The sequence below is a fragment of the Eimeria necatrix genome, genomic scaffold (genome assembly GCF_000499385.1).
Source record: "Eimeria necatrix Houghton genomic scaffold, Enh_scaff153, whole genome shotgun sequence".
NCBI lineage: Eukaryota > Apicomplexa > Conoidasida > Eucoccidiorida > Eimeriidae > Eimeria > Eimeria necatrix.
Window position 1 is genome coordinate 3,252 of NW_013654981.1, and position 25,827 is coordinate 29,078.

General features: G+C 56.2%; 5 protein-coding genes across 5 annotated transcripts in view; 2 read left to right on the plus strand and 3 right to left on the minus strand.

Moving 5' to 3' along the window:
* ENH_00016670 (hypothetical protein, conserved) overlaps window positions 1-1,506 on the minus strand; it is a gene marked incomplete at both ends in the record, with an annotated part of 3,132 nt that extends 1,626 nt beyond the window's left edge. Inside the window, 2 exons of the mRNA XM_013584401.1 lie at window positions 231-335; window positions 475-1,506. Coding sequence (XP_013439855.1) covers window positions 231-335; window positions 475-1,506 — 1,137 coding nt within the window. The remainder of the gene's footprint in view (window positions 1-230; window positions 336-474) is intronic.
* An 8,912-nt stretch (window positions 1,507-10,418) lies between these two features.
* Window positions 10,419-13,593, minus strand: ENH_00016680 (hypothetical protein, conserved; the record flags this gene model as incomplete). The annotated part of the gene is made up of 7 exons (XM_013584402.1): window positions 10,419-10,667; window positions 10,927-11,097; window positions 11,328-11,451; window positions 11,978-12,071; window positions 12,375-12,591; window positions 12,879-12,932; window positions 13,255-13,593. The coding sequence occupies 7 exons, from the start codon at window positions 13,591-13,593 to the stop codon at window positions 10,419-10,421; spliced, it is 1,248 nt and encodes a 415-aa protein (XP_013439856.1).
* A 2,733-nt stretch (window positions 13,594-16,326) lies between these two features.
* On the minus strand, window positions 16,327-18,721 carry ENH_00016690 (ELAC2, putative; the record flags this gene model as incomplete). Its single annotated transcript, XM_013584403.1, has 3 exons — window positions 16,327-16,912; window positions 18,416-18,510; window positions 18,704-18,721. 3 exons carry the CDS (start codon window positions 18,719-18,721, stop codon window positions 16,327-16,329), a joined length of 699 nt encoding a protein of 232 aa, XP_013439857.1.
* A 691-nt stretch (window positions 18,722-19,412) lies between these two features.
* Window positions 19,413-20,826, plus strand: ENH_00016700 (hypothetical protein, conserved; the record flags this gene model as incomplete). Its single annotated transcript, XM_013584404.1, has 4 exons — window positions 19,413-19,711; window positions 19,923-20,103; window positions 20,410-20,537; window positions 20,799-20,826. The coding sequence occupies 4 exons, from the start codon at window positions 19,413-19,415 to the stop codon at window positions 20,824-20,826; spliced, it is 636 nt and encodes a 211-aa protein (XP_013439858.1).
* A 2,233-nt stretch (window positions 20,827-23,059) lies between these two features.
* On the plus strand, window positions 23,060-25,312 carry ENH_00016710 (hypothetical protein, conserved; the record flags this gene model as incomplete). Its single annotated transcript, XM_013584405.1, has 5 exons — window positions 23,060-23,293; window positions 23,539-23,701; window positions 24,048-24,473; window positions 24,727-25,175; window positions 25,304-25,312. The coding sequence occupies 5 exons, from the start codon at window positions 23,060-23,062 to the stop codon at window positions 25,310-25,312; spliced, it is 1,281 nt and encodes a 426-aa protein (XP_013439859.1).
* Between the last annotated feature and the right edge of the window lie 515 nt (window positions 25,313-25,827).

Here is a 25,827-nt window from a genome sequence, read left to right on the forward strand (position 1 = left end):
TGCTGCTGCTGCTGCTGCTGCTGCTGCTGCTGCTGCTGCTGCTGCTGCTGCTGTTGCTGCTGCTGCAGGGGGGGGGCGGGCGGCGGCGGCGGCGCGGCGGCCGCCGGCGCGCCGGGAGGAAGAACTGCTGCGGGAGCAGCAGCAGCTGCTGCTGCTGCTGCTGCTGCTGCTGCTGCTGGCTCCGCAGCACCCTGCATGCGGAACGCGACGTCCCCGCCGGGGACCCCCACCGCACTCGGCTGCTGCTGCTGCTGCTGCAGCTGCTGCAGCTGCTGCAGCTGCTGCAGCTGCTGCAGCTGCGTCTGCAGCGCAGCAAGTCGCCCCGCCGCCACGGGCTGAGACACACACACCAGCAGCAGCAGCAGCAGCATCAGCAGCAGCAGCAGCATCGGCAGCAGCAGCAGCAACACGCAACTCAGCAGCAGTCGGGGAGCTTCAGACTCGGGCCAGCCCTGCCAGCGGTGCTGCACTTACATCTCGTCTGCCGCTGCTGCTGCTGCTTGCTGCTGCACTTCCTGCTGCAGTGGCTGCTGCTGCTGCTGCTGCTGCTGCGTACGAAGACGGAGAAAGGCACCTTTCAAGGCCCCCAATCGGCCGGGACACGAGCCACGAGCTGCTCCCTATGCTGCTGCTGCTGCTGCTGCTGCTGCTGCTGCTGCTGAGCTTCGCTGCAGCAGCTTCCTGCGTCGTCAGCAGCAGCTGCAGCTGCAGCAGCGAAGCAAATGAGTGCCACAGCCGCAGCTGCCCCTCATATATCTCAGCCATCATTAATGCATGCGCATGCTGCTGCAGCCAAGACCCTTCTTGGGGGCCCCCCTCTGTACCCCCCAAGGTGAAATGGGGGCCCCCGGGGTCCCCGGGGGCCCCGGGGGCCCCCCGGGGGCCCCCGGGGGCCCCTGCGGGCCCAGCAGGCGCCCCAGGAAAGGGGACAGGGGCCCTCCCACTTGGGCCAGCTGCTGCTGCTGCTGCTGCTGCAGCTGCTGCTGCTGGCGTTTCTGCTGCTGGCGGCTCTGCTGCTGTGTCTGCAGCTGGCGCCGCCGCAGCTGCTGCCTCTGCATCTTTGGGCAAAGGCGGCCCCTCAAGGGGCCTCTGGCTTTCGGCTGGCTGCTGCTGCTGCTGCTGCTGCTGCTGCTGCAGCATCTGTTGCTGCTGCTGCTGCTGCTGCGCCAGTGCGACTCGGTGAAGGGCGGAGAGCTCCTGCATGCGCTGCAGGAGCTGCTGCCGGACTGCTGCGAGCTCCACGCCGGCCGCGCCCGGCGCCGCTGCTGCTGCTGCTGCTGCAGCAGCAGCAGCAGCAGCAGGCAGCTGCTGGCCGGCCTGTTCAGACTCCGGAGCAGCAGCAAAAAGGGGGCAGGGCTCTACTGGGGGAAACACCAAAGGCAAAGGGGTGAAGGAAACCCCAGAAGGGTTTGGAGGCGTCTGCATGGCAGCAGGTGTCCATACACTGCCAGTGCAGCAGCTGCGAGGCAATCCACTCTGCTGCAGCAGCAGCAAAGCCTTTGGCATCCTTTCAGACGCGCTGCTGCTGCTGCTGCTGCACTGCTGCTGCAGCTGCTGGCGGCTCGGAATGCCACGGAGGACACGCAGCAGGGACCCCTTCGCAAGGAAAAGAACAAAACTGGAGCAGCAGCTTTGGAGGGTTTGCGCGGTCTGCTGCTGTCGAGTTCAGGTGTATGTACCCTCCAGCAGCCAGCCTGCAACTGAGCAGCAGCTGCTGCTGAGCCCGTCGGCTCTCTTCTCGGCCTTGCAGGCGCTACAGCGGAGAATAAGAAAAGGGAAAAGAAGCAGAAAACAGGTGTAGCGGAATGGGACGGGCTGTGGGTACGGCGGCGCAGCTGCTGCTGCTGCTGCTGCTCTTGCTGCTGCTGCTGCTAGCTGGCAGAGAGAAGCCTATGCGCATGTCTGTCTCTGCCCGTCGCCCCAGCCTCTTCTTTGCATCTTTTCAAATAAATCCAAACAATTATAAATTAATGGACTTCTCTCGCGGCCGCGTCCTCAAAGAGCCTCCCGCGCCGTAAAGACAGCCGGCCGCCGCCTTTCGCCTCTCCAGGCCCCACCCAACTTCTTTTCCGGAAACACTCAAAGACCATTTCCCATTTGCTGCTCATTTGAAAAAGAAGTTTTTCCAAAAGACAAGCCAGGCTCTTTGTCTCTTTCTTCTCCTCTGCTGCCCCCCAAACTCTGGGCACCAAACCCCAGCCGCGGCTTCCTAGAGCAGCAGCTGGCGGCCCCAGCGCTTCAGCTTCCCCCCAGAGCTTAGCAGAGCAAGCAGCAGCAGCAGCGGCAGCAGCAGCAGCAGCAGCAGGCAGTACAAGGAGGCAGTGGGGGGTCTGCTGCACCGCAGCAGCAAACTCGCCCCAGCAGCACTTGGGCAGTTTTAGGCAGCTGCTGCTGCTGCAGCTAGTCGCAGCAAGCTAGAGTAGAAGGACTTCGTCTTAGCTCAAAGGCCGCAGGGGCCCCACGGGGGCAGCAGCTAGCTGGGGCAACGCAGGGGGCCCCCAGCGCAGCAGCAAAAGTGCTGGGGGCTTTGCCCCCGGCTAGCCATTAGATCTCTTTAGCTTTTTAGTTGTCTTGCAGAGGCTGTGGGGCCCCTCGGGGCCTTTCAGCGCAGTGCTGTGGAACGAAGTTGAGGCTGTGGCCTAAGACAAAGCCCCCCGGGGTTAAGTTCAGATTGTAGATTGGGGGTAAACAGCCAGTTTATGGGCGAAGCCAGAATTGGCTTGAAAGGCAGACCCAGTTGGCCCACTTAGCTTCTTAATAAGGCTGTTTTCTGCTGCAGTGTTGACTGCCCCTGTCTTCGCCGCAACTGCTGGGCATTCAAGACATTTTAGGCTCTCAGGGGGGCCCATGAACTTGCTTTTGCACTTTTTTAACACTCTCAAGCCATTCCAGTCTTCAAGTTTTGGACTTTAAGATATGCCTGAAGCAGACCATTTGGCGTTTTCTTGGTATAGGCCAGACCTCTTCGCGCCGGGCTGCCTAGAAGCTGTCATAATGGAAGACTTTTGAAGTATTTGTTGCGATGAAAGGGATATTGTTTGAGGGGTTTCCGTGATCATATCAAAGTGTAAGGAAGCAGCACGTTATGCTGCACAAGCCTGACAGCTACAGCAGCACAGTGGTGCAATATTCTTTGTACTTAAACTGGCTCGCTAGCCTGCTGCTGCAGGAGGCCCTAAGGACTATCCCTTTTCATGAGCAAAGCAACTTTAGCTATTCAGTTATCAGCCTGGAAAGGCACGGCTGCCCCTTCTCAGCTTGAGCTATACGGCTAGCAGACTTTTCTTGCATATCTTCCCTTGCCTGTGCCTCTCGGGCTACAAGAGCGTTTATCTTCACCAGTTATTCGCAAATTGGAGAAATCATATCAAGCTCTCAGATTTAAGCAGGGCCAGATCGCTGGCCCTGTTCACGCTAAAAATGGAAGAATTGGCTCTGGCCAGCAAAAAGCCTTGGAGCGTCTTCCAGCAATGGAATGTTTTGAGCAAAAGGCAAATCACATTCTCGTGTTCGTGGCGAGGCATAAGCTAGCCTGTCTGCCTTGACGACGCAGGCACAAAGGTATTAAGCCAACTGCCGCAGTGCTGGAGCTTAAAAGCGAACCCGTACAGCAAGCCACTCGGGCGCGTAGACTTCCCTGTGGGGCCAGTGCAATCTCTTGACTTACTGAAATCACGTTTTTACTTTATAGTTAAAGTAGTAACGTAATTATAGTAATGAAAGGAAGAGGGAACGAGCATATGTATGAGAACATCGAAATCCTTCGCCGTACCACTCCGTTAAAACAAGGGAGTGGGTCTATGATTTGCACATACATGCATCAAATAGCCCATTGCGCACGGGAGGAATGTTTCAGGGAAACATTCCACTGCACTCAGAGAAGTCAATTTCCAGGTTCTTCCTCGAATGCGAAGGAGGAAACTGGCAAAAGAGTCACTGCATTGTGCAGCACTCCAATGCCGCGCATAAATGGACTTGAGGGACTTATAATTCAGAATGTGTAGATCGGCGTAATAAAAGAAGGCATTTATTGTGCAAAGCGACTCAATCCTTAGGCGGAAAGGCCTCTTGTGCTCTGCAGTTATGCCTAGGGTTCTGGGTTGGCAAGAGGTAGTGTTCCGAAAACCAGGACATATAGTGCTGTTGTCTTTGGTAAGTAACGATAGGTACGAGACTATGTAGCCAGAACAGGACAGATAGGCGTAGGAGCCTTTCCACGTTGGAGCGATACACGCCAAGTGCGGCCGCCTCTTAGGCAGTGATGCAATTAGAACCATGGGCTCAAGTCATGCATTTCATTTCGCTATTCTCTTGAGCTGTACGGTTGATCAGAAATAAGAAGACGCATACAAGGCATGAAGTCACCACAATGGGCGGCTACACGTCTCAACACATTACAGGAGCTCATCCTCGTCACTTACATTCCCCGGCTTTCTCCCCTGCTGTCCCCCGCAGATATTATCTTGTCACGTATGCTACTTTCCACAGCACTCACGGCCATTAAAGAGTACACGTTGTTGCAATCCGTATTCTCCTCTCATTCAGCAGTTCCAGCAGCAGGTTGGCACTCTGGTTGGACTTCAGCGCCCGAGACTACGGGCCCGCAGACCCAGGCAGAGTTAGCACTCACTCCGTAGGAGCCTTTCTACCCACCCTCCAGACGGCCCCGCTTGTCTGATCAGCGAGGCTCTCTCTTGCCGTAACATCTAAAATGCAAAAGGACAATTTCGTGGCAGGAACGCCTGTTTTCAAACAGCTCAAAATCAGGGGAAAGAGCAAAAATTCCGTCTAGCGAGAGACAGCGAATTCAGCGAAAAGACGCATCTTTCAGACAGCCTTCTACTTCTTGATGGCAACGAGAGGCCCCCCAAATACCAAAATTGAGCAATCATATCTTTTCTGACAGACAGCCTCCCACGCTGCAGATCAGGCTTCTGGGCAAATGCCAAGAATGCGGGGCCGAGCAACTTGCGTCGCGCTGCCAGCTGAAGTCAAAAAGAGCGTTTCCGTCAACTAGCATGGTATGGTGAGCCAGCAGTTGTCACTTCACCTCTTATGACCCATCAACATACGCTTTGCATGCCTCAGCTATATTGTTATATAAAGCTACAGAAGAGTTGCCCAGAGGATTGCAGTGGCCCCAGCTCCGAAGCGACAAGAACGCATTTGCCCCCGCCTGAAGCGGAGAAAATGCTCCTTAACGTTCCTCCTTTAAGATTGCAGCTGACTCTTTTTTCTAGAGTTTTGTTAGACCAACCAAAAATGTATGGTCAGTCTGACGAAACAAGATGCTGTGGGTGTCACTGAAGAGCGGGTACCGTTCTTGAGGGTGGCTGGGACTCACCTGCTGCAGAGCAGCAATTGATAAGCGTGAAGGGCCCCCAGCTTCTGCCGGGAGAGCCGACGAAAGCTTCCCCCAGAGGGCGCAGGCTAGGAAGGACCGACCTTGACCTGAAAATGAGAATTTTTCAGTGAAATAGACTGACCTTCTGGGGGAAAGATGTACTACTGTAGCTCGCTCGCCCCTCCTCACCCCTGCGCATTAATTTAAACTTGTTACCTTGGTATGTCATATCGCCTTTGCTCCTATAAATACAAGAAACTCGCAAGAGGCTCGCTTGCTCTACAGTTCACGACCCTTTCCAATTCACAAAGAGAGAGGAACTGCCAGTCGTGTAAAGGGCCTACATCTGGTGATGGCCATGCAATGAATCGTAACACACAAGCATGATGCCACTAGTTTGGTGCCACTACATGCCCCAGATGGGCTGCTCATTGATGAGTCCCGTTGCAGATGTCCACGTGCTGCGGGCTATGACTTTGCAACGCTCTGTTCTTCTCTAGGCTAAGTCTATCTAAACGACTGTAGCGAGTGCGTTTTGGTGGATCTACGTAGGAGGAGCTAAGGGATTCAACTTCGGAAGTACGGGTCACAAGTGCTATTATTTAGCCCACCGCAGATAAAATTGCGAAGGGAAAGGCGGATTTACAGAATGATACACATCCTGAGACTTTGGCTTTCTGGGCCGGTAATGGTGCATCCGCCTGCAAGATCATATCCTACTAAGAGGCGCAGACTGGTTGGCTGATCTTTTATGCAGCTGTGCAACTTCCTTGCACATAAAAGCCTTTGATGTGGCAGGATAAAGGTAGCGAAGGACAACTGCGAAAAAGTACTTCAGTAGATGATATTTCCCGCCACGATGTCCCTACCGGTAATAATGTTGACCTCAGGAACGTCAGTAGAGAATGGCTCCCAAACCATGCAGCGCCCGGTGCCGACACCTCATGTAAACTGCCTGGAAAATCGGGTACACTTCTTACCTTAGTGAGGCAGATTTCACTGCGTTCATTCGAATTCGTCTAAAATTCAAAGCGTTGCTTGCAAAGAGGCCTTATTCCACATTGGCTGCCCGGGAAGCAGCAGCTGCTTAAAGGCGTACTTGCACTACTTCAATACAGCGAAGCCCAGCATCGCTCATCACAAGCGGCACTGCCACGGGCCTGTGGCGGATAGAAGAGCTACAGGGCTGGCGCTCCGCTGCAGCTAGCCTTTCCAGTGGTTAATATTTGTCGCCTTCATTAGCGCTGAACAGTTGCAGACCTCTGAGGAACACTTTTCTGGCCCTGTTCCTCTACTGACAATGCGGGGTGTACAGGGATGCCTTTTAATGCACTAAAGAGCGGCGCACAGATGCAGCACGCATCCTTTGATGTAGCGTTCCCACTAGATTCAGTACCCATTAGCGTTCACAATTCCCCGTGCGCAATCTACTTTTTTGCCAAACCGTCTACAAACTCATTAAATGCATGACAGAAATGTTTGAAAATGGCCCAGTGGAGCCCTTTTCAGAGACTTGCACTATGCTTAACGCATAAATGTCTTCATTGCGTATGGGAGGCACTCTTCTCTAGCAAAACTCCTGTTGACTGCGACCTTGCTGTATCAAGCCGACGGGTAAGTGGACTTCTCCAGCCTTTCCTGGAGTTTCTGCAGGCGTTTCGGCCGCCATTTCTAGCAGAGTTCCCAAGCTTCGCCGTAAGTCTTGTTAGTTGTTCCTGTTGCTGTCCATTCGATGGAAACGGAGTGAACTGCCACTGCTTCTTGGAAAGCAGCAGCCAAAGCGGCTGCGATGCTCTCGGTCGTGGGACAATGCTCTTTCTCCCACAGTAACCCCCCCATTTACTCAGAGCTGACGGCCAAGTGCTTCCCTTATTGGCATTCTGCAATCACGGATTTATGGCTAGAACCTTGCTTGATCGAAAGCCGCCTTTACTTTTATTCTTAGAAGCGCCTCCTTCCTAGCTGCAACAGACGCAGGAAATCTGGGTCTTTGTCCTCGTCTGTTGGTGCTAAAAGGCATTTCTTTCACCTGCTCGTCTCCTCGTTCATTGCTGCTCATCCCTTTCTCCTGCACTCGTATGCTCACTGCGATAGACTGTAAAGGCGACTACTATTTCAAGTTTTGCTTGTTGCACCTTTTGCTCTGGTTCCCCCTCCAGAAATAAGGCTGACGCGCCTTCGTTCCACTGCAGCATATTCTGCGGCTTGTGCACCTGCCCATAAGTTCTTGTTTAAAATTTCTGTACTTTACGTGCCTGTCTCCTAAGCTGAGAGGCTGGATGTCTTCAATGCATCAAAGCGGCCGTTTTTGACATTATCTTGTAATTTTCTCTCCAGCTTTTCCATATAAGAGGCTAGATGGCGGGCTGAAGCTTTTCCTGGGTTATCCCCATAGCCCGGCAGAAGTACAGTTCTATCTTGGAAACAGTCCCAAGTACATTTAGAAAATTTTTTGTGATTATAAGATTGAGGGCGTGTGGCGTTGGGGTCCCGGTGAAGAAAAGCTTTTCATCTACTTCAGTAAATTTCTTTGGCCTACACACCAAAGAGCCAGTCACTGCTCCCCTACTAGAGACGCGCGCGAGACGTATCTATAAAAATGATGAAATTGTTGCCACAGATCTACAGTGTCGGGCCATGCGCGCAGTTATCTGAATAAATCGAATTTTCTGGTGAAATGCTGTGGATCCAAAAAGCTCTCAGGCTTGGCAAGAAAGATATATTTGACCTCACGCTACCTACTGCGCATTTGAATGCCTAGCATGAGTCTTAGGCTCTCCCTAAGGCGCTTCAAAAAGGGCTTTTTTGAATGACCTAACAACTACAACCAAAGGGTCCCCACTGTTCAACTTCAGCCCCACCCAAACGGGCCCTCTCGAGTTAGTCTGCTGCAGCTCAGCAGCAGCTAGCCCCCTATTTATCCCCCCCACAAGCTGCGCTACAGTGTAAGTATTCAAGCAGCGCCAATGGCTGTGCTGCAGCACAATGAGGGTCAATCTGAGGGGCTAAGGCTGCCTCCTTGGCAGCCTGCCTGTTGCACCAGGGCCTATTTATCTAGTATAATGCGTTTAATAATAATGCGTTTCTCAAGTCCGACAAAAAGTCAAACTTCGAAAAGCAACATACACATGAGTTGCACGAGAATGCCTTCGTGGGCCCCTATGGAGGAAAGCTGAAGTGTCTATACAGCCCCTAGCCCGTACCGGGGAGCTTTAACAAACACTCACTCCACTTTTCTCTTTTCATCCTTCAGGCCAACACATCAAAAATGTGAAGCATATTTCTTCATACAGACACACTCCACTCACTCAAGCAACATACCTACCAGCCCCTGCAAATCTTCGCGGCACCCAGGGGCCCCCGGGGGCCCTCCGGGGCCCCCAGGGGCTTCCACGGTCCCCCAGGGGCCCCCGGAGCCCCTGCAAAGGTAACTGGAGTCAGCTGCAGAACTCTGAGGGCCTCTGAGAACATTTCGCCCGCTAAAAGGGACACACGGGAGCTAAAAGGGACACAGAAGAACCAAAAAGGACTCCTGAGAGGCCCTGGGGAAGACCTGACGGCCCAAAACCCGAGGGCATTTTAGTGAACTCCGGGTCACCTGGGGCCCCCCGGAGGCCCCGCGCATATTAATGTGTCGAACTATGAATTGCTTGTGTCTGCAGCAGAAGCAAAAAGGTCTTCTATGATGGGGGGAAGCAGCTGGAAACAGGGGGAAATAAGGGGCAGGTGCTGCAGGGGGAGGTGGAGGCCGTCAAAGGCGTACAAAACGTGGGGCTTGGGGGGCCCCTCAGGGGACCCCTCAGGGGCCCCCTTAGGGGCCCCCTTGGGGTCCTCAGAAGGGTTTGCGGACCCCCGCTCGCTGAACCGAATGTGCGGCAGCTGCAACAGACAAAAACAAAAACTTTTTAAATGCAACTAATAAGCACTCGTGGCAGCGAGATAGAGAACCCTTACGAGGGCTCCAAGGGCCTCTAAAAGCCTCAAAAACTGTATTTTACAGCGTTTAAGCCTTACACTCCAAACCCTAAACCCTAAACCCTAAACCCTAGATAGCCGCTCCCAGCTAAGAGCTGGTGCAAAGGCCCACGCACCCGGGGATAGCGCTGGCTGAAATGAGTCAAAATGACACTCTCGCATCCGCACTCAGCAGCTGCAAACCACAACAACACCAAACCCCCAAAGCCCGAACCCTAAACCCTAAGCAGCATCCCCTAGCAGTTGAAACTGTAGCAAACGAGCAGCAAATGTATCTCCCCGAATGCCCCACACAACTGCATGCAAGGGGACTTTAGAACTCAAACAGCTCTTTTGGGGGCACCAAGTGAAGCCCCTGAAGGGCAGCAGGGGGCCCCTCTAGAGCGAGGCCCTTTGCTGCGTTTTGCTGGCTCCTTAGGTGCCCTTTGGAGGCCCCTCAGGGGCCCCCTGGGAGCCCAAGAGACCTTTTCGGGGCCTGCTGAGGGCCCCCTTAACTGTCCTTTGTGGGCCCCTTAGGGGCCCCTGGAAGCCCAAAAGAACTGCCGGGGGCCTCCTGGGGCCTCCTTAGGTTCCCTTAGGGGCCCCCTTAGGGGACCCACAGGGGCCCAAAAGAGCTTCTAGGGGCCCCCGTGGGGGCCCCTGGGGGCCCCCTGATGTACTTCTGGCGCACCTCCCTTGAGGACTTCGGATACACAAGAATGCTTTTTATCGACTGCCTCTGAGTGAAGTGCATCTTCAAAAGTGGCTGAGACAAAAGGCAACGAAAAGAAAGAAAAAAGAGAAAAAGAGGGGATCACTGACATGGAAAAAGATAAAAAAGAAGAAGCCAGAGAGTCACAAAAAGCCGAACTGCTGGCCCACAATGAAAAAAAAACGAAAAAGCAAAAATAGAACAAGGAGATAAAAACACAACACCAGTAGCACAAAAACTTCACCCATAACCTCGCGCAGCAAAAGCGCCGCTGCTGCTAATAAAAGATATGGCCTAAGGGGCCCAGCGGGGCCCCAGGGGCCCCCAGGGGGCCCCTGGGGCCCCTAAAGCCCTGCTGCTCCTAGGCAGCAGCCACGGGGGGCCCCCAACTACTACTGCAGTGGGCCCCTAGGGCCTGTGTGCTTTTCGCTGGGCTTTTCTGCTGCTGTTTGTTGGCCACTTGCTGCTGCTGCGGTTCAGTTTGCTGCTGCGGTTCAGTTTGCTGCTGCTGCTGCAGTGCTCACCTTCGTGCAGCAGCACAGTGCACTTGTGCGCCAAGTTAAAGAGCTGGCTGCAGGGCCTCGTGTCTCCAGAATAAACAAAACTGAGTTTTTCGAAATCCACGCGGAGGCCAAAAGAGTCGGGGATATGGTCCACCTGAGCCACAAAGAAGCTGCGCAGTGCATGCAGTCTGGCGCAGCAGCAGCAGCGCAGCAGCAGCACTAGCCGCAGCAGCAGCTCGCCTGCGGCAGTAGCAGCAGCAGCGCCGCTAGCACTTGCAGCAGCAGCATCGCTGCCAATAAAAAAATGAGACAAACAGCGCGCCAGCCACGGCAGCGCCACGGTCAGCCCGCCAGCAGCAGAAACAGCAGCAGCAGCAGCAGCAGCAGCAGCAGCAGCAGCAGCAGCAGCAGACCGGTGCGATCCTCAGTTGCATCTTCTGGGCCTCTCCAGTCCAAGCCATTGCTGCTGCTGGCTGCAGATGTTCAACGCTAAACTTTTCGTCTAAGTTGCAAACGAGAGACTCGCAGCAAACAAATAAGTGGGGCATTCGTGCGATCTCCCGGTCCAGAAACTCAAACCACTCCTGCAAAAATAAACCCTAAACCCTAAACCCTTAACCCTAAACCCTAAGCCCTAAACCCTAGAGATTCGATAAGCAAACAGCAGCAAAAATCCCTTCAAGCGGCAAAGCTACAGGCCGGCACACCTCACGAGCCAAGCACAAACGCAGGTCAGAAGCAGCAGCAACTGCAGCAGCTAGAGCAAAAGCTGCAGCAGCAGCAGCAGCAGCAGCAGCAGCAGCAGCAGCAGCACCTGTAGGCGAGCTGGAGCAATCAGCAGGGGTGGCCTGGCATCGGGCCAAAGTGCTGCGCGGCACTGCAGCAGCGACATGAGCCCCAAGTGATGGTCCGCGTGACAGTGGGAAACGAAGATGAACCTGAAGAATTGCAAACCCTAAACGCTAAACCCTAAACCCTAAAGGCTCCTAAACCCTAAAGCATAAGTCCTGAAGCGGTGAGGGGACTTTTCGTTCAAATGGACAATCACCACAGGCACGCAGACACGGAAACAGCAGCAGCAGCTGCTGCAGCAGGAACTGCAGCACTGCTGCAGCAGCAGCTGCTGCAGCAGGAACTGCAGCACTGCTGCAGCTGCAGCTGCTGCAGCAGGAACTGCAGCACTGCTGCAGCTGCAGCTGCTGCAGCAGGAACTGCAGCACTGCTGTAGCTGCTGCAGCAGGAACTGCAGCACTGCTGCAGCTGCAGCTGCTGCTTCTGGCCCAGTAGCAACGGCAGCACCTGACGCTTCAGTGACAAAACCCCAGCGAGCGCCCCTCCAGCAGCAGCAAGACAGCAGCAAGGCAGCAGCACAGCAGCAGCAATGCAGCAGCACAACAGCAGCACAGCAGAAGCAAGCAGCAGCACAGCAGCAGCAACCCAGCAGCACAGCAGCAGCAGACGCACTGGATCGAGAGCAGCAGCTGCAGAAACTCCTCTTCGCTCTCTGTGGCACCCCGCAGCTGCGAGAGAGAGCCTTCCCCAAAGTCAAGAACAACACCTGCGACCACCAGCAGCAGCAGCAGCAGCAGCAGCAGCAGCAATTGCGTTCCTGCTTGTTTTTTGTTTTGTTTCTGTTTGTTTTTACTTTGCTTTGTTTCCAATTTTGCTTCTTTTGCACCTCTTCGTCCGCCTTAGTCCTCTGCTCCTCAGGGTTTAGGGTTTAGGGTTTAGGGGAAACGGGGAGCAAACCGCAGCGAGGCCTTTTTAATTTAAAAAGACAGAATAAATAAAGCATCAAACAAAAGACAAAAAGGAAAAAAAGACAAAAAGAAAACAAAAATGAAAGAGCAGCAAAACTTACTGAGGCCCTCCGTCAGCAAAAGAACTGCAGCAGAAACGTTGCGGTAGTGAGAAGGAGCAGCAGATCCAGTACCCAAAATCTTGAGAGCGGGGCCCCCAAAGCTGGGGGCCCCCGGGGGCCCCCCGGATTGGGGGGCCCCCCGGGGGCCCCCCTGCGGGGGCAGGTGCTTGGCGAATTCCTCTTGGAGGTTTTTGAGGTCTTCGGGTTTGAAAAGAGACTGGAGAAGACAAAAAGACAAACAAAAAGAAAAATTTTAAAAGATTTCGGCAGCAAAAGAACAAAAAGAAACAAATAAAATGAAGTTGTACGAAGATATGCATCAGGCAGCAGCCGCAGCAGCGCACCAGCACAGCAGCAGACTTCTTGCAGTGCAGCAGCTGCAGCAGACTCGCAGCAGCGGCAACTGCTGCTGCAGCTGCAGCAGGAGGTTTGCTGCTGCTGCTGCGCTTCTGCAGCAGCAGCAGCAGCAGCAGCAGCAAATGCCCTTTTGTCCTTTAGCCTCACTTCAAAGAAATCCACAGGGTGTTCTGCTCGAGGGGGAGAGTCGTCAACAAAGGCCTAAGACAGAAGACAAACGAAACGCAGAAAAATAAGCAAAAGCGGGGGGCCCCCGGGCCCCCTGGGGCCCCCAAAGGGCCCCCGGGGGGCCCCCAGGGGGCCCCCAGAGGGCCCCCTTGGGACCCTCGGCGCGACCCTAAGGGGCGCCAGGGGGGCCCCTGCAGCGCTCACGGGGGCCCCAGAAGGGTTTGCGCACGCCTGGTTAGGGGCCCGTGGGGGCCCCTCGAAGTGGAAAAGACAGAAACGGAGAAGTTGAGGAAAAATGACATAAAAGGGGGAAAATAAATAAAGACCTTTGTGGGAAATAATTCAAAAGACCCACTCGAGAAGGGGGAGACAGCCAGAGCTTCCGCAAAGGTTCAATCTCAATAACAGCATCCGGCTCGCACCCCAACGGGGTCATCTCCTGGGGGGCCCCTGCCTCCTTGGGGGCCCCTGTACCCTGGGGCCCCCCTGGGCCCCCACCCTTTGTATCTTTAGGGGCCCCTGCATCTTCGGGGGCCCCTGTACCTTCGGAGGCCCCTGTGCCTTTGGGGGCCCCTGTGCCTTTGGGGGCCCCTGTGTCTTTGGGGGCCCCTGTGTCTTTGGGGGCCCCTGTGTCTTTGGGGGCCCCTGTGCCTTTGGGGGCCCCCGAGAACCTTGTTGGAAAGAGAGGGGGCATTAAAACCCGGAGGAAATGAGTGAGTCTGGCTGCATGCATAAAGGGGGTGGACAAAACGGGGCTGTCGGACCTGCAGCCACAGAAGGCGCAGCAGCACGAAGCAAAACCTCATGCTGCTGCTGCTGCTGCAGCTGCTGCAGCAGCTCCTGCTGCAGCGGCTGCTGCTGGGACTGACGCAGCTGTTGCTGCCGCTGGCCTTGCAGCAGCAGCAGCAGCTGCTGCTGCTGGCAGTGCTGCTGTGGCTATGCAAGATGCCCTTTAATCTTTCAAGGGACAACGGCGCTCTCAGCCCCCTAAGGCCCCATGGGGCCCCTAGGGGCCGTGGGGCCCTGCGGGGGCCCCCTGGGGGCCCCAGAAGCTTTGGGTCCCCACGAGGGCCCCCTGGGGGCCCCAGAAGCCTTAGGGCCCCGTGGCCCCACGGGGACCCTGGGGCCCCTGGGGGCCCCAGGGCCCCCAATTCTTTGGTAATTTGTTATTGGGGTTTTGCTCACTTGTTGCAGAATATGTGTTTAGTGTCTTTAGAAGACAAGGCTTTAATAAGGCTGCGGTACTCGGGAGTTTGCGTGATCTGTAGGGGCACCCGAAGCCGCACTAGGGTTTAGGGTTTAGGGTTTAGGGTTTAGAGCAGAGAGGGGCGCAGCGCAGAAGAGCGGGAAGGGGCACAGGGGCGCAACAGGCGGAGCAGCAGCAGAGACCCATGGCAGCAAAAACAGCAGCAGCAGCAGCAACGCAACAGAAAAGGGAGATGGAAGGGGAAATAAAAGGAGATCAAGAAGCAAAAAGCAAACTGAGGAAAAGACAAAAAACATGAACAAAAAGACAACAACGAGAGAAACAGAAGTGCTAGCTAGCAAACAGCAGCAGCAGCAGCAGAAGCAGCAGCAGAAGCAGCACCAGCTCGCCAGCCCGAGAACTGACTAGCTACCTATCTAGCTAGCTATCCAGCTAGACAGACAACTACCTATCTAGCTAGCTAGCAAGTTAGGTAGACAGATACCTATCAAGCTAGCTATCCAGCTAGCTAGCTACCTACCTAAGTCCTACATTTCTAGCTAGTTACCTAGCTAGAAATCTAGGTAACTACCCAGCTCGCTAGCTAGCTAGCCACCTTGGCAGCTAGCTAGCTAGCTACATAGCAGAAAGAAACAGAAAAGCGAGGATTACCTGGGGAGAAGTCAAGTGGAAAACAGCCGAGATCTTGTCTGCAGAAGAAGTCTCAAGGAGCTTTCGCTGCAGCAGCAAAGCAGAAGACAAAAAGGACTTTTAGCAGCTCAATTTAACTTTCTAGCTGCTTCATTCTTTGCCTATTTCCTTTTCCTGTGTCTCTGTCTCTGCGCTGGCTCTGGCCCGGTCTGCTGCTGCTGTTGCTGCTGCAGCTAGCTCAGGCCTTTTGCTGACCCCGTACATCCCTCCCCAGCAGCAGCAGCAGCGACGACAGCAGCAACAGCAGCCGCCCCAGCAGCAGCAGCATCTGCCTCTGCAGCACCCGCCCCAGCAGCAGCAGCAGCACCCGCCCCAGCAGCAGCAGCACCCGCCCCAGCAGCAGCAGCAGCACCCGCCCCAGCAGCAGCAGCACCCTCCCCAGCAGCAGCAGCACCCGCCCCAGCAGCAGCAGCAGCAGCAGCAGCAGCAGCAGCAGCAGCAGCAGCTGACCGCGTGGACTGCTTGCTGCTGCTGCTGGCACTGGAGGAAGACAAAAGCCTTTCCCTCGATGGGTTCGCTGCAAACTTGCGAAGGGTCGATCCAGCGGCCGTCGGGCAGCTGCACTTTTTGCCCGTTTTTGAGTTGTGCGTAGAGCGGGCCAGGCGAGATCTGCAGCACGCACAGCCACTCAACTAGCTAGCCAGCTAGCTAGCCAACTAGCTAGCTAGCCAGCTAACCAGCTAGCCAGCTAGCTGGGCATGTACGGGGCACACAGCTAGCTAGCTTGCTAGCTAGTCAGCCAGCAAGGGAACCAGCTAGTCAACTTGCTAGCCAGCTACCTAGTCAGCTAGCTGGCCAGCTAGACATCCATCTAGCTAGCCAGCTAGCTCGCTGGCTGGCTGGCTAGCCAAAGAGCCAGGGGGCGAGCTAGCCATGGAGAAGCAAAGCCAAAAGGAAGAGGAGGGCGAGGGCCAGCCGCCAGCTAGCTCGAATGGCCCAGCAGTGGGCGCCCTGAAGGCCTGTTAGCTAGCTAGCTAACTAGCTAGCTAGCTAGCTAGCTAACCAACGTGCAGAGCTAGCTAGCTGCGGGCAGCAGGTTGGCTAGCTGGCCAAACGCGGGGGCGCTTGGCTAGCTTCCCGCGGGCCTCAGCGCAGGCGCAGCAGAGGTGACAGCCAAAGAGACAGAAAAAGTAAAAAAAGGAAACAACTAAAAGAAATATATAAAAGAAATATGTAAAAGAAATAAATAAAAGACAGGGACCTCACTCCTAAAGCTTTTGCCTTCTCAGGAAAGAAGCGGCCTCTCACTGTGGGGCACTGCAGCAGCAGCAGCAGACAGTCGGAGGCGTCGCCGTAGTCCCCAAAAAGAGCAGCCTTTGCTGCTTCCATGCTGCTGCTGCTGCTGCGGCTTGCTGCTGCTGCTGCTGTTGTTGCTGCCGCTGCTTGGCACTTCTGGTTAAACTTGCCCTGCAACTGACAGACAGCAAGACAGCAGCAGCAACTGCATTTGCTGCAGCAGCAGAGGTGGACACCACTGCAGCAGCAGCAACACTTGCTGCAGCACGGACCTCCAAAGCGCCGGCAGCGCAGCTAAGAGCAGCAGCAGCAGCCACATGGTTGCCAACAGGGTGAACCTATGGCACCGGCAGCAGCAAAAGTGCAGCAGCAGCAGCAGCTGCTGCAGCAGTGGCGACTGCAGCAGGTCCTCACCTCCTCTTCAAGTTTCCGCCTTTTTATGCTGCCATTTTTTTCTGCAGCAGTAGGGCTGGAAGCTGCTGCCGCTGCTGCTGCTGCTGCTGTTGTTGGCTCATATGTGTCGCCGTAGTTGTTATTGCCGCTGCTGTTGCTGCCGGTGGTGCTAGTGCTGCTGCTGCTGCTGCTCAAGAGAGGGTTATCTTCGTGCTGCTGCTGCTGCTGCCTGCTGCTGTGGGGCAGGTAGAAGGCCTCCACAGGGATGCCGCTGGCTGTGCCCTTCACCGAGGGGCCATAGGAGCACGCACAAGTGCGGGGCCCCTTGCTGCTGCTGCTGCTGCTGCTGCTGCTGCTGCTGCTGCCTGCGCTGCCACGCCGGCGGCAGACACCCCTGCAGACTCCGTCTGTACAGTAGCGCTCGCCCAGAAGAGACGGGGGGGCCTCGGGGGGCCCCATGAGTCTGTAGTTAATCTCCAAATGGTTGCTGCAACAAAGCGCCACAAAGTTGCTGCCGCTGCTGCTGCAGCAGCTGCTGCTGCTGCTGTTGCGAACTAAGCTTTGTTTGCTCATGAGACCAAACGCAGGCCGGGAAGAAGCCTCTTTTTCTCGTCAACAGTGCAGCTAGCTAGCTGGCTACCGGAATAGCTAACTAGCAGTTAGCTAGCCAGTCAGCTAGCTAGCGAGCTGGCTAGGCAGCTATCTCGCTAGCTAGCTAGGCGGCTTGCTAGGCAGCCGTCTAGCCAGCTAACTAGCCAACTAGCTATCCAGCTAGCTCTGCAGCTATATAGGCAGCTCGCTGGGCTGGGCAGCTAGCTAGTAGGCCAGCTAGCCAGCTAGCGGTGCAGCTAGCTGGGCAGCTAGCTGTGCAGCTAGCTGGGCAGCTAGCTGTGCAGCTAGCCGGGCAGCTAGCTGTGAAGCTAGCTGTGGAGCTAGCTGTGCAGTTAGCTGTGCAGCTAGCTGGGCAGTTGGCTGTGCAGCTAGCTGTGCAGCTAGCTACAGCTAGCTCAGTGGCCTGCGAAGGTCCTCATGGCTAGCTGCAGCAAAGGCCTGAGCCCGTGGGGGCCCCACAGGGTCACTGCTGCGCTGCCTGTGCCTTCGAGAGATAAGAGAAGGCCAATTAGCCCAGCAGCAGCAGCAGGAGAAAGCGAAGTCAAGAAAATGTCACTTATCCGGTGAATGTGCAGCTTCTTCTCCAAGTGGTACCTGCGCAGCAGCAGCAGCAGCAGCAGCAGCAGCAGCAGCAGCAGCAGCAGCAGCAGCAGCGGGTGAACGGGCAGCCCGCTAGGGGGCGCCAGGCCACCGAAAGCAGCCTGCGTGCTGGGCGCGATAACAGCTAGCTACCTAGCTGGCTAGCCACCTAGCTAGCTAGTTAGCTGGCTGGCTAGCTAGCTAGCTAGCTAGGCATCCGGATTCGACTGTGGCTAGCTGGCCGGCTCCTTCCGCAGCTAGCTGCCTCGATTTGCAGCTAGCTAGCTAGATCGCTATACAGCTAGCTAGACAAATAGATATACAGCTAAGCAACTAAATGGCTAGTCGGAGCAGGGGCCACCTGGCTAGCTGGCTAGCCAGGCGGCGGGTTGACAGCTAGCTCTTCGACTTTGGCGAATTCAAGAGTTGACCAGCTAGCTAGCTGTCTAGCTAGCTAGCGAATGCACTGAATAGCTGGCTAGCTAGCTAGCTAAACAATGAACCGGCCCAATGGCTGCATTGCAGGGCAACAGGCTGCTGGCCAGTACCTGGGCAGCTAGCCATTTAGCTAGCTAGCCAGCCCTTCAGCCAGCTCACCATCTAGCTAGCTAGCTAGCTATCCAGCCAACTCACTAACCAGCTAGCTAGCTTGCTAGCTATCCAGCTAGCTCGCTAGCTAGCTAGCCAGCTAGCTATCTGGCTAGCTCCCTATCCATCTAGCCCACTAGCTAGCTATCTAGCTAGCCATTTGGCTAGCTAGCTAGCTAGCTAGCTAGCTAGCTAGCCCGCGGGCCCTCACCTTTGCACATTTTCCCCCGCATTAATGAGAAGCCGAGAGCCCTCATAAAATATGTGGAGAGAGGGAGCCACCGAAAGGCGGTGGGAGCCCAGCAGCTGCAGCAGCACAACCAGCCCCAAACCCTAAACCCTAAACCCTAAACCCTAAACCCTGGGGCCCCCGGGATGTCTGAGCCCGCGCTCTTGAGGGCCCCTTCTGGGGCACAGGGGGCCCCCGCAGGGGCCCTGCAGCAAATTGGATTTTAAGAAGTTGAAGAGACAGAAAAGGAGGGGGAAGAAGCCCACTAACCTGGGCAGTGATGCTCATCGTGCTGCTGCAGCTGCTGCTGCTGCTGCTGCTGCGGCGGTTGCTGCTGCTGCTGCTGTGCTGCTGGCGCTCCTGAGCCAAAAGCAGCTGCAGGAAGCAGCTGCTGTTGTCCGGGTGAAGTGACAGCGCAGGGGCGGGGCCCCTCTCGTCGATGCTGGGGGCCCCCGCTAGGGTTTAGGGTTTGGCTGTGGGGCCCCGGGGCAGCAGCAGCAAACTCTTGAGGGTTTTGCTTTTCTCCCTTTCAAAATATATTATTAATTGCGCAGCACAAACGGGGGAAACAAACGCGGGAGCAGAGAGAGCGGGCCGGACTGGGGGGATGTGGGGCCCCAGCTAGAACTAGGGTTTAGGGTTTAGGGTTTAGAGTTTAGGGTTCCTGGCGTCTGATCGCCCCAGTTGACTTCTTGGGCTTAACCCATTAAACAAAGCCTACTTATTTTGTATTTGTTTTGACTTTTAGCGTTTCTGTCTGTAAGCCTAGCTGCTGCTGCTGCTGCTGCTGCTGCTGCTGCTGCCACTGCTGCTGCTGCAGTGGCGAGTCATTAGCAGCGGAGGCGTACCTGGGGTGTATGCGCACCCGGGGTTAAACGCAGCAGCAACTGATGTAGCAGCAAAGTTTACAAGCAGGATTCATAGGCAAGGTAGCAGCTGCTGCAGCAGCAGCAGCTGCAGCAGCAGCAGCAGCAGCAAGATGCCAGCGGTGGGCAATTTCGAGCTGCAGGAGCAGCAAAACCCGCAGCAAGTAGCTCAGGCGTCGGAGCAGCCACAGCCACAGCAGCAGCAGCAGCAGCAGCAAAAGCTGCAGCCGCAGGAGCAGCAAGACAGGGCACAGCAAGAACGGCACACGCAGCTGCAGACGCAGGGGGAGGAGCAGCAGCAGCAGCAGCAGCTGCAGCAGCAACAGAAGCAGCAGCAGCCTCAGCAGCTAGCTGCTTCGTCCTCAACCTCTCCAGGAACTTCTGACTCCCAAGCCATTGTATACTGCTGCAGGTGCGCGTCTTGACGGGCCATTGCGCGGGGTTTAGGGTTTAGGGTTTAGGGTTTAGGGTTTAGGGTTTAGGGTTTTGGACCTCGGGTCTAGCTCTGCCAAGTGCTGCGCTGAACTCTCCTAGTAGCCTGGGCATACATTCACCACCTCTCTTCAGCTTGTCTGCTGCTGCTGCTGCTGCTGCTGCTGCTGCTGCTGCTGCTGCTGCTGCAGGTGCTGCCGGCACAAGCTGTTCTACGAGTCGCAGCTGTACCCTCACGAGCCCAAGGGGCCCCCCCCGGGGGCCCCCCGGGGGGCCCCCAGGGCCAAATGCACCAGTGCCTTTGTGGAGCCTTTGGGGTGGATGGGGGGTTTAGAGGAGCAGCAGGGAAGGCTTTGCTGCCCCAATCCAGCAGTACGTGCTGCTGCTGCTGCTGCTGCTGCTGCTGCTGCTGCTGCTGCTGGTGATCTGCTGCTGCTGCTGCTGCAGTTGCTGCTGGTGCTCTGCTGCTGCTGCTGTTGCTGCTGCAGCCGCTGCTGCTGCTGCAGCCGCTGCTGCTGCTGCTGCTGCGGAGGCTGTAAGGGCTCGGGCCCAGTTAGGGTTTAGTTAGGGCGTGCTTGAAGTTTGAGTAGGGTTTGATTGTGGTTTAATTAGGGTTTAATTAGGGTTTAATTAGGGTTTAATTAGCGTCTAATTAGGGTTTAATTAGGGTTTAATTAGGGTTTTGGAGAGCTTATTAGGGTTTATGATTTGCTGCGGGAGGTTTTCAGTGCGGCTGCAAACTTGGCAGCTGGAGTTGGGTGGGACTTAAGTGCTCTTGCGGCCACTGGAGCTCCCCAGCTTTCCAAGTAAACCCTAAACCCTAAACCCTAAACCCTAAACCCTAAACCCTAAGCACTCGACCTTGAGACCTAGACCCTAAACCCTAAACCCTAGCTTCTACCGCCCGCAGCTCGGGTGACTCCCCTCTCTCAAAGCAGCCGACGCGAGGTGCAGCGGCAGCAACCACAGCCACACCAGCAGCAGCAACAGCAGCAGCAGCAGCAGCAGCAGCAGCAGCAGCAGCAGCAGCAACAGCAGCAGCTGCTGCTGCGTCTTGCCTGCCGTAGGTGCACCTTTCTCGCATTGACAAACTGACGGCCCCTCACGCCAGCAGGGGCGCAGAGCCTTCTCTTCTCTTTTGAATTATTTCTCATTTCAATAAAGCAGCAGCAGCAGCAACAGCAGCAGCAGCAGCAGCAGCAGCAACAGCAGCAGCAGCAGCAGCAGCGGCAGCCAGGGGCCGTTTTGGGGCCCCCACTTCATGGGGGCCCTACCAGGGGGCCCCTGGGGGCCTCCCTGTGGGGCCCCTTTGGCGGCCCTTTACAGCAGAGAAACCCGGGCTTTATTCTTCGGGGCCTCGCTTGCAGACTAAACCCTAAACCCTAAACCCTAAACCCTAAACCCTAAATTTTCTGTCTTGTTTTGCGCCATCGCCACAAGACGCACTCTTCTCGAGGCCCCTGACGCATCTCCCAGTACCCCATTCTGGGGGCCCTTCTCAGGGGGGCCCCCCTATGGGGCCCCCCTTTATGGGGCCCCAAAGGGGGCCCCCCAGTGGGGCCCCATGGGGGCCCCCTTTTACAAAGCCTCCCAACGCTTGACATCCCTGTGGACCCTTCTATGGGGCCCCCTGTGGGGCCCCCCAAGGGGGCCCCCTATGGCGCCCCCCAGTGGGGGCCCCTGTGGGGGCCCCCAATGGGGCCCTCACATGGGCTGGCTGTTTAGTTAGTTGATGGTTTGAAAGAATTGAGGGGCTAAACCCTAGGGTTTAGGGGTTTAGCCCACTGGGACTCAACCCTTAAACCCTAGGGTTTAGGGTTTAGGGACTGTAGGGTTCTTAGGCAGAGGTTTTGAAGCCGCTGGGTTTCTTCAACAAGCCATTTTCCACTGCGGACGAAACAAGCCTCTTTCGAGGGTTTAGGGTTTAGGGTTTGAGTTAGACTTGTCCCTGGCTTCTGCAGCTCCAACTCATCCAAACGTATGCATGCGGCGTACGCCCCATAGGTAGTTGTGGCTAGCTGTGGCTAGCTGTAGCAAGCTGTGGCTAGCTATAGCTGACGCTGGCTAGCTGCGGCTAGCTGTGGCTAGCTGCGGCTAGCTGCGACTAGCCGGGTTTAGCTGTGGCTAGCCGTGGCTAGCTGTGACTAGCTACGGCTAGCTGCGGCTAGCTGTGGCTAGCTGGGGCCCTCCGCAGCAGCCCTGGTGTAGCTCTTTGCCCGGAAAAGGCTTTTGGTGGCTTGATGGCTAGCTGGCGGGCCATTTGGCCTGGGTTTTCTGGACTTGGGACGCGCGTTCTGGGGGTTTTTGAGTGCCAGAGGCCCCAATTGGCAATTAAATGGTTAAATACAATTAATGTCTTTAATTTAAATCAAAACAATATGCTTTTAAGCGGCGTTTGAGCACGAGACACGGCAGAAGACTAGGGAAGGCGGGAAAGGCAGCAGCAGCGGCAAAGTGAGCAGCTCATGGTCTCGAGGCAGCTCCCCCGTCGCCCGCCCTCGGGAAAAAGGACAAAAATGGCATTTAAATGATTAAAATGATTAATTTGAAACAAAGAAGTTCTTAAAATCAAAAAATAATCGAGAAAATGACTCGAACTGCCGCTGCGGTGCCCTGACGGGGCCCACAGAGCTCCCGACAGATCTGGAGGCCGGACGCGGCTGAGGTGCGGCTGAGGCGGAAGCAACAAATGCGGAAATAGACATAATTAACTCATTAAAGTTGCCTTTTAATTGTTTTTAATTCTTTATTTCAAAAAAATATAAGTCCTTTCCGACTCAGTCATGCACTGCAGGCCCCCCCAGCCCCCCACGGCATCGGGGCCATCCGAGAAGCTGCTGCTCGTGGCGGCGAGGCGCTAACTTTCCCTTCTTTTTTTCTTTTAAACTTAAACTGCAGCTTCATATTCATCATTTGCAGACTTTCTGCAGGCAGAAAGGCGCAGCAGCAGCAGCAGCAGCAGCAGCGGAACGAGACTGAGAAACCGCAGCAGCGCCTCAGCAGGCGGCAGCTGCAGCACGAGATCTCAGCTGTACGTACACCCCGCGAGGCACACACAGGCAGGAATTGAATTGGCAGCAGCAGCAGCAGTGGCAGCAGCGGACCTGTGCCCTTCGGGGCTTCAGCTGATAGCGCAGGCAGCAGCAGCAGCTGCTGCAGCAGCAGCTGCAGCAGCAGCAGAGAGAACAGCGGCAGCAAAACGACCAGCCGGAAGGTTTCTCAGCGGCGCTCTGATTAGACAGCCATTTCAAGGCAGGAGAGGCCCTATCTAGGGTTTGGGGCCAAGGGTTTAGGGTTTAGGGTTTAGGGTTTGCAGCTAGGAGGCACCATGGGAAGGTTGTGCCTCTTTGGAGCAGCAGGCATTGCTCTCCTTCTGCTGCTGCAGCCTCTTGCCGCAGCAGCAGCAGCAGCACAGCAGCAGCAGCAGGAAGATGAAGTCCACGTCTGCGAAGGCCGCGTGCTGCTCAGCAGCAGCAAAAGGAAAGATGGAGAAGAAGCTTTAGATCTCTCGGCTGTTTCTGTCAGACTTTTGACAAAGAATGGAGCTCTTTTAGATTCGCAGGTAGCCTGCTGCTGCTGCTGCTGCCGCTGTTGCTGCTTCTGTTGCTGCTGCTGCTGCTGCTGCATCTGCCGCCTTTGCGTTTCCACCACTGCAACTGCTGCTGCATCCTCCGTTGCCGAAGAAGCAGCAGCGGCTGCTGCTGCTCCTTGTGCTGTTCGGGCCCCAGCCGCAGCAGCACCCATCTGTGCTGCTGCTGCTGCTGCTGCTGCTGCTGCTGCTGCTGCTGCTGCTGCTGCTGCTTGCAGCCGTGCTCGCCGTCAGGCCTGTACATCATTCCGCTGCCGCCGGAGGCCCTGGGGGCCCCCCTGCTGCTGCAGGTTGTGGGGCCCCCCGAGTTTGTGTTTGAAGAAGAAACAAAAATAATTCAAACTGGAAAGTGCACTCAAGACAACAACTTCGTCATCAAGGGTGGGCAGCCTGCGCTGCTGCTGCTGTGGCTGCTGCTGCTGCTGCTGCTGTGGCTGCTGCTGCTGCTGTGGCTGCTGCTGCGGCTGTGGCTGCTGCTGTGGCTGCTGCTGTGGCTGATGCTGCTGCTGTGGCTGTTGCTGCTGCTGTGGCTGCTGCTGCTGCTGTGGCTGTTGCTGCTGCTGTGGCTGCTGTTGTTGCTGCTGCTGCTGGGGGCGGTGGCGCTCTGGCTCTTCGAAGGACTGCAGCGACTGCGTGGCAGCTACAAGTCTGGTAGCCCTGAAATTTAGGGTTTAGGGTTTAGGGTTTAGGGTTTAGGGTTTAGGGTTTGGGGTTGGTTGCGTTCCAGGGTTCGGCATATCTGGCGAGGTTGTCTCCTTCGGCACAGGCCAAGGGGTTGAGGGTGTGCCGCTGCTGCTGCAACCCGCAGCAGCAGCAGCAGCAGCAGCAGCAGCAGCAGCAGCAGCAGCAACAGTTACAACTAAACGAGATGGCTCATTTCGCCTGGCTATGCCCACCCAGGGCCGTTTCGTCCTGTCTGTGTGGCCCCCAGAGGCCCCAGGGGGGCCCCCTGGGGGCCCCTCTGGGGGCCCCCCTGGGGGCCCCTCTGGGGGCCCCTCTGGGGGCCCCCCTGGGGGCCCCCCTGGGGGCCCCTCTGGGGGCCCCTCTTGGGTTTTGTCTCCGCAGCAAATAGTAGTTGAAGTGGATGCAGCAGGACGCGTGTCTCCTAGTAGAGTCAGCTTTAAGGCTGTTGCTGCGCGGATTGAGGGCGAGGGTAAGAGTGCTGCTGCTGCTGCTGCTGCTGCTGCTTGTGCTGCTGCTGCTGCTGCTGCTGCTGCTCGTGCTGCTACTGCTACTGCTAGCGGTGCAGCTTCTGGTGTGGCCGGAACATGAGCTGGAAACTCTCGTGCTGCTGCTGCTGTTAGCGGCTCTGCTGCTGCTGCTAGGCTTGGTGGACTGCGAGCGAAGAACGCTGCTGCTGCTGCTGCTGCTGCTGCTGCTGCTGCTGCTGCTGTGCTGTTTTACAGGACCCGCCGGGCTGGAGGTTACCGCTGCAGCAGTTCTGCTGCTGCCGCCTGACTGCCCCGCTGCGTCTGCTGCCAACTGTGGGGCCCCGCCGCTTGAGGCAGCAGCAGCAGCAAAGTTGCTGGCTCCTGCTGCTCTTGCTGCTGCGCTTCCTGAAGCAGCAAAGGGCCTCGTGGAGAGCAGCAGCAAACCTCCTCTTTGTGCTGCTGCTGTCGACAGAAAGACAGGCAAATTTGCCTTTCCTGCTGCTCCCCTCTGCAGCAGCTGGCTGCTGCTCTCGCCCCTGGCGATCCCCCACCCCCAGCAGCAGCAGCAGCAGCAGCAGCAGCAGCAGCAGCAGCAGCAGCAGCAAGCTGTGCACCTTTTCTTTTCACCTGAGACGCAGCAGCTGGTTCCTTCCCGCGGAGTCTTCAGCCCTGAGCCATTCAAGGCAAGGAGACAGCACGATTTTGTTTTTGATTTTTTCTCTTTTTCTTTTTTCTTTTTTTTTCATTTTTTCTTTTTCTTTTTCATTTTTTCTTTTCCTTTTTCTTTGCCTCTCATTAGCGCTTTCTGTCTTCTTTGCCTGCCTTCCGCCAGGACGTATAGTGCTGCTGCTGCACCTGCTGCTGCTGCTGCTGCTGCACCTGCTGCTGCTGCTGCTGCACCTGCTGCTGCTGCTACTGCTGCTGCTTCACCTGCTGCTGCTGCTGCTGCTCGCGTATGTCCCCAGTCTCCTGCTGCCTGTTTGCTGCGCTGGGCCCTCATCGGCTCTGCAGCAGCTATTGGCTGCCAGCTGCTGCTGCCTCTCTGTCCCTCTGCCTCTCTAATTGCCACTGCTGCTGCTGCTGCTGCTGCTGCTGCTGCTGTGCAGCTGGCTGGCGTGAGCCTCTCCGGGCGAGTGACTTCGGGCTCCGGAGAAAAAGAAGTGGCAGTTGGAGGCGCTCGTTTGCTGCTGAACGGCGCAGATTCAGGTGTACGTACAGCTCAGGACGGCAGCTACACCCTGACTCGCGTGCCCCCTGTGGGGCCCCTCCAGTTGGCAGCAGCAAAAGAAGGTTTTCTTTTCGAAACCCTCCGACTCGTGAGCTCGCCAACAGCTAGCTAGCTAGCTAGCTAGCTAG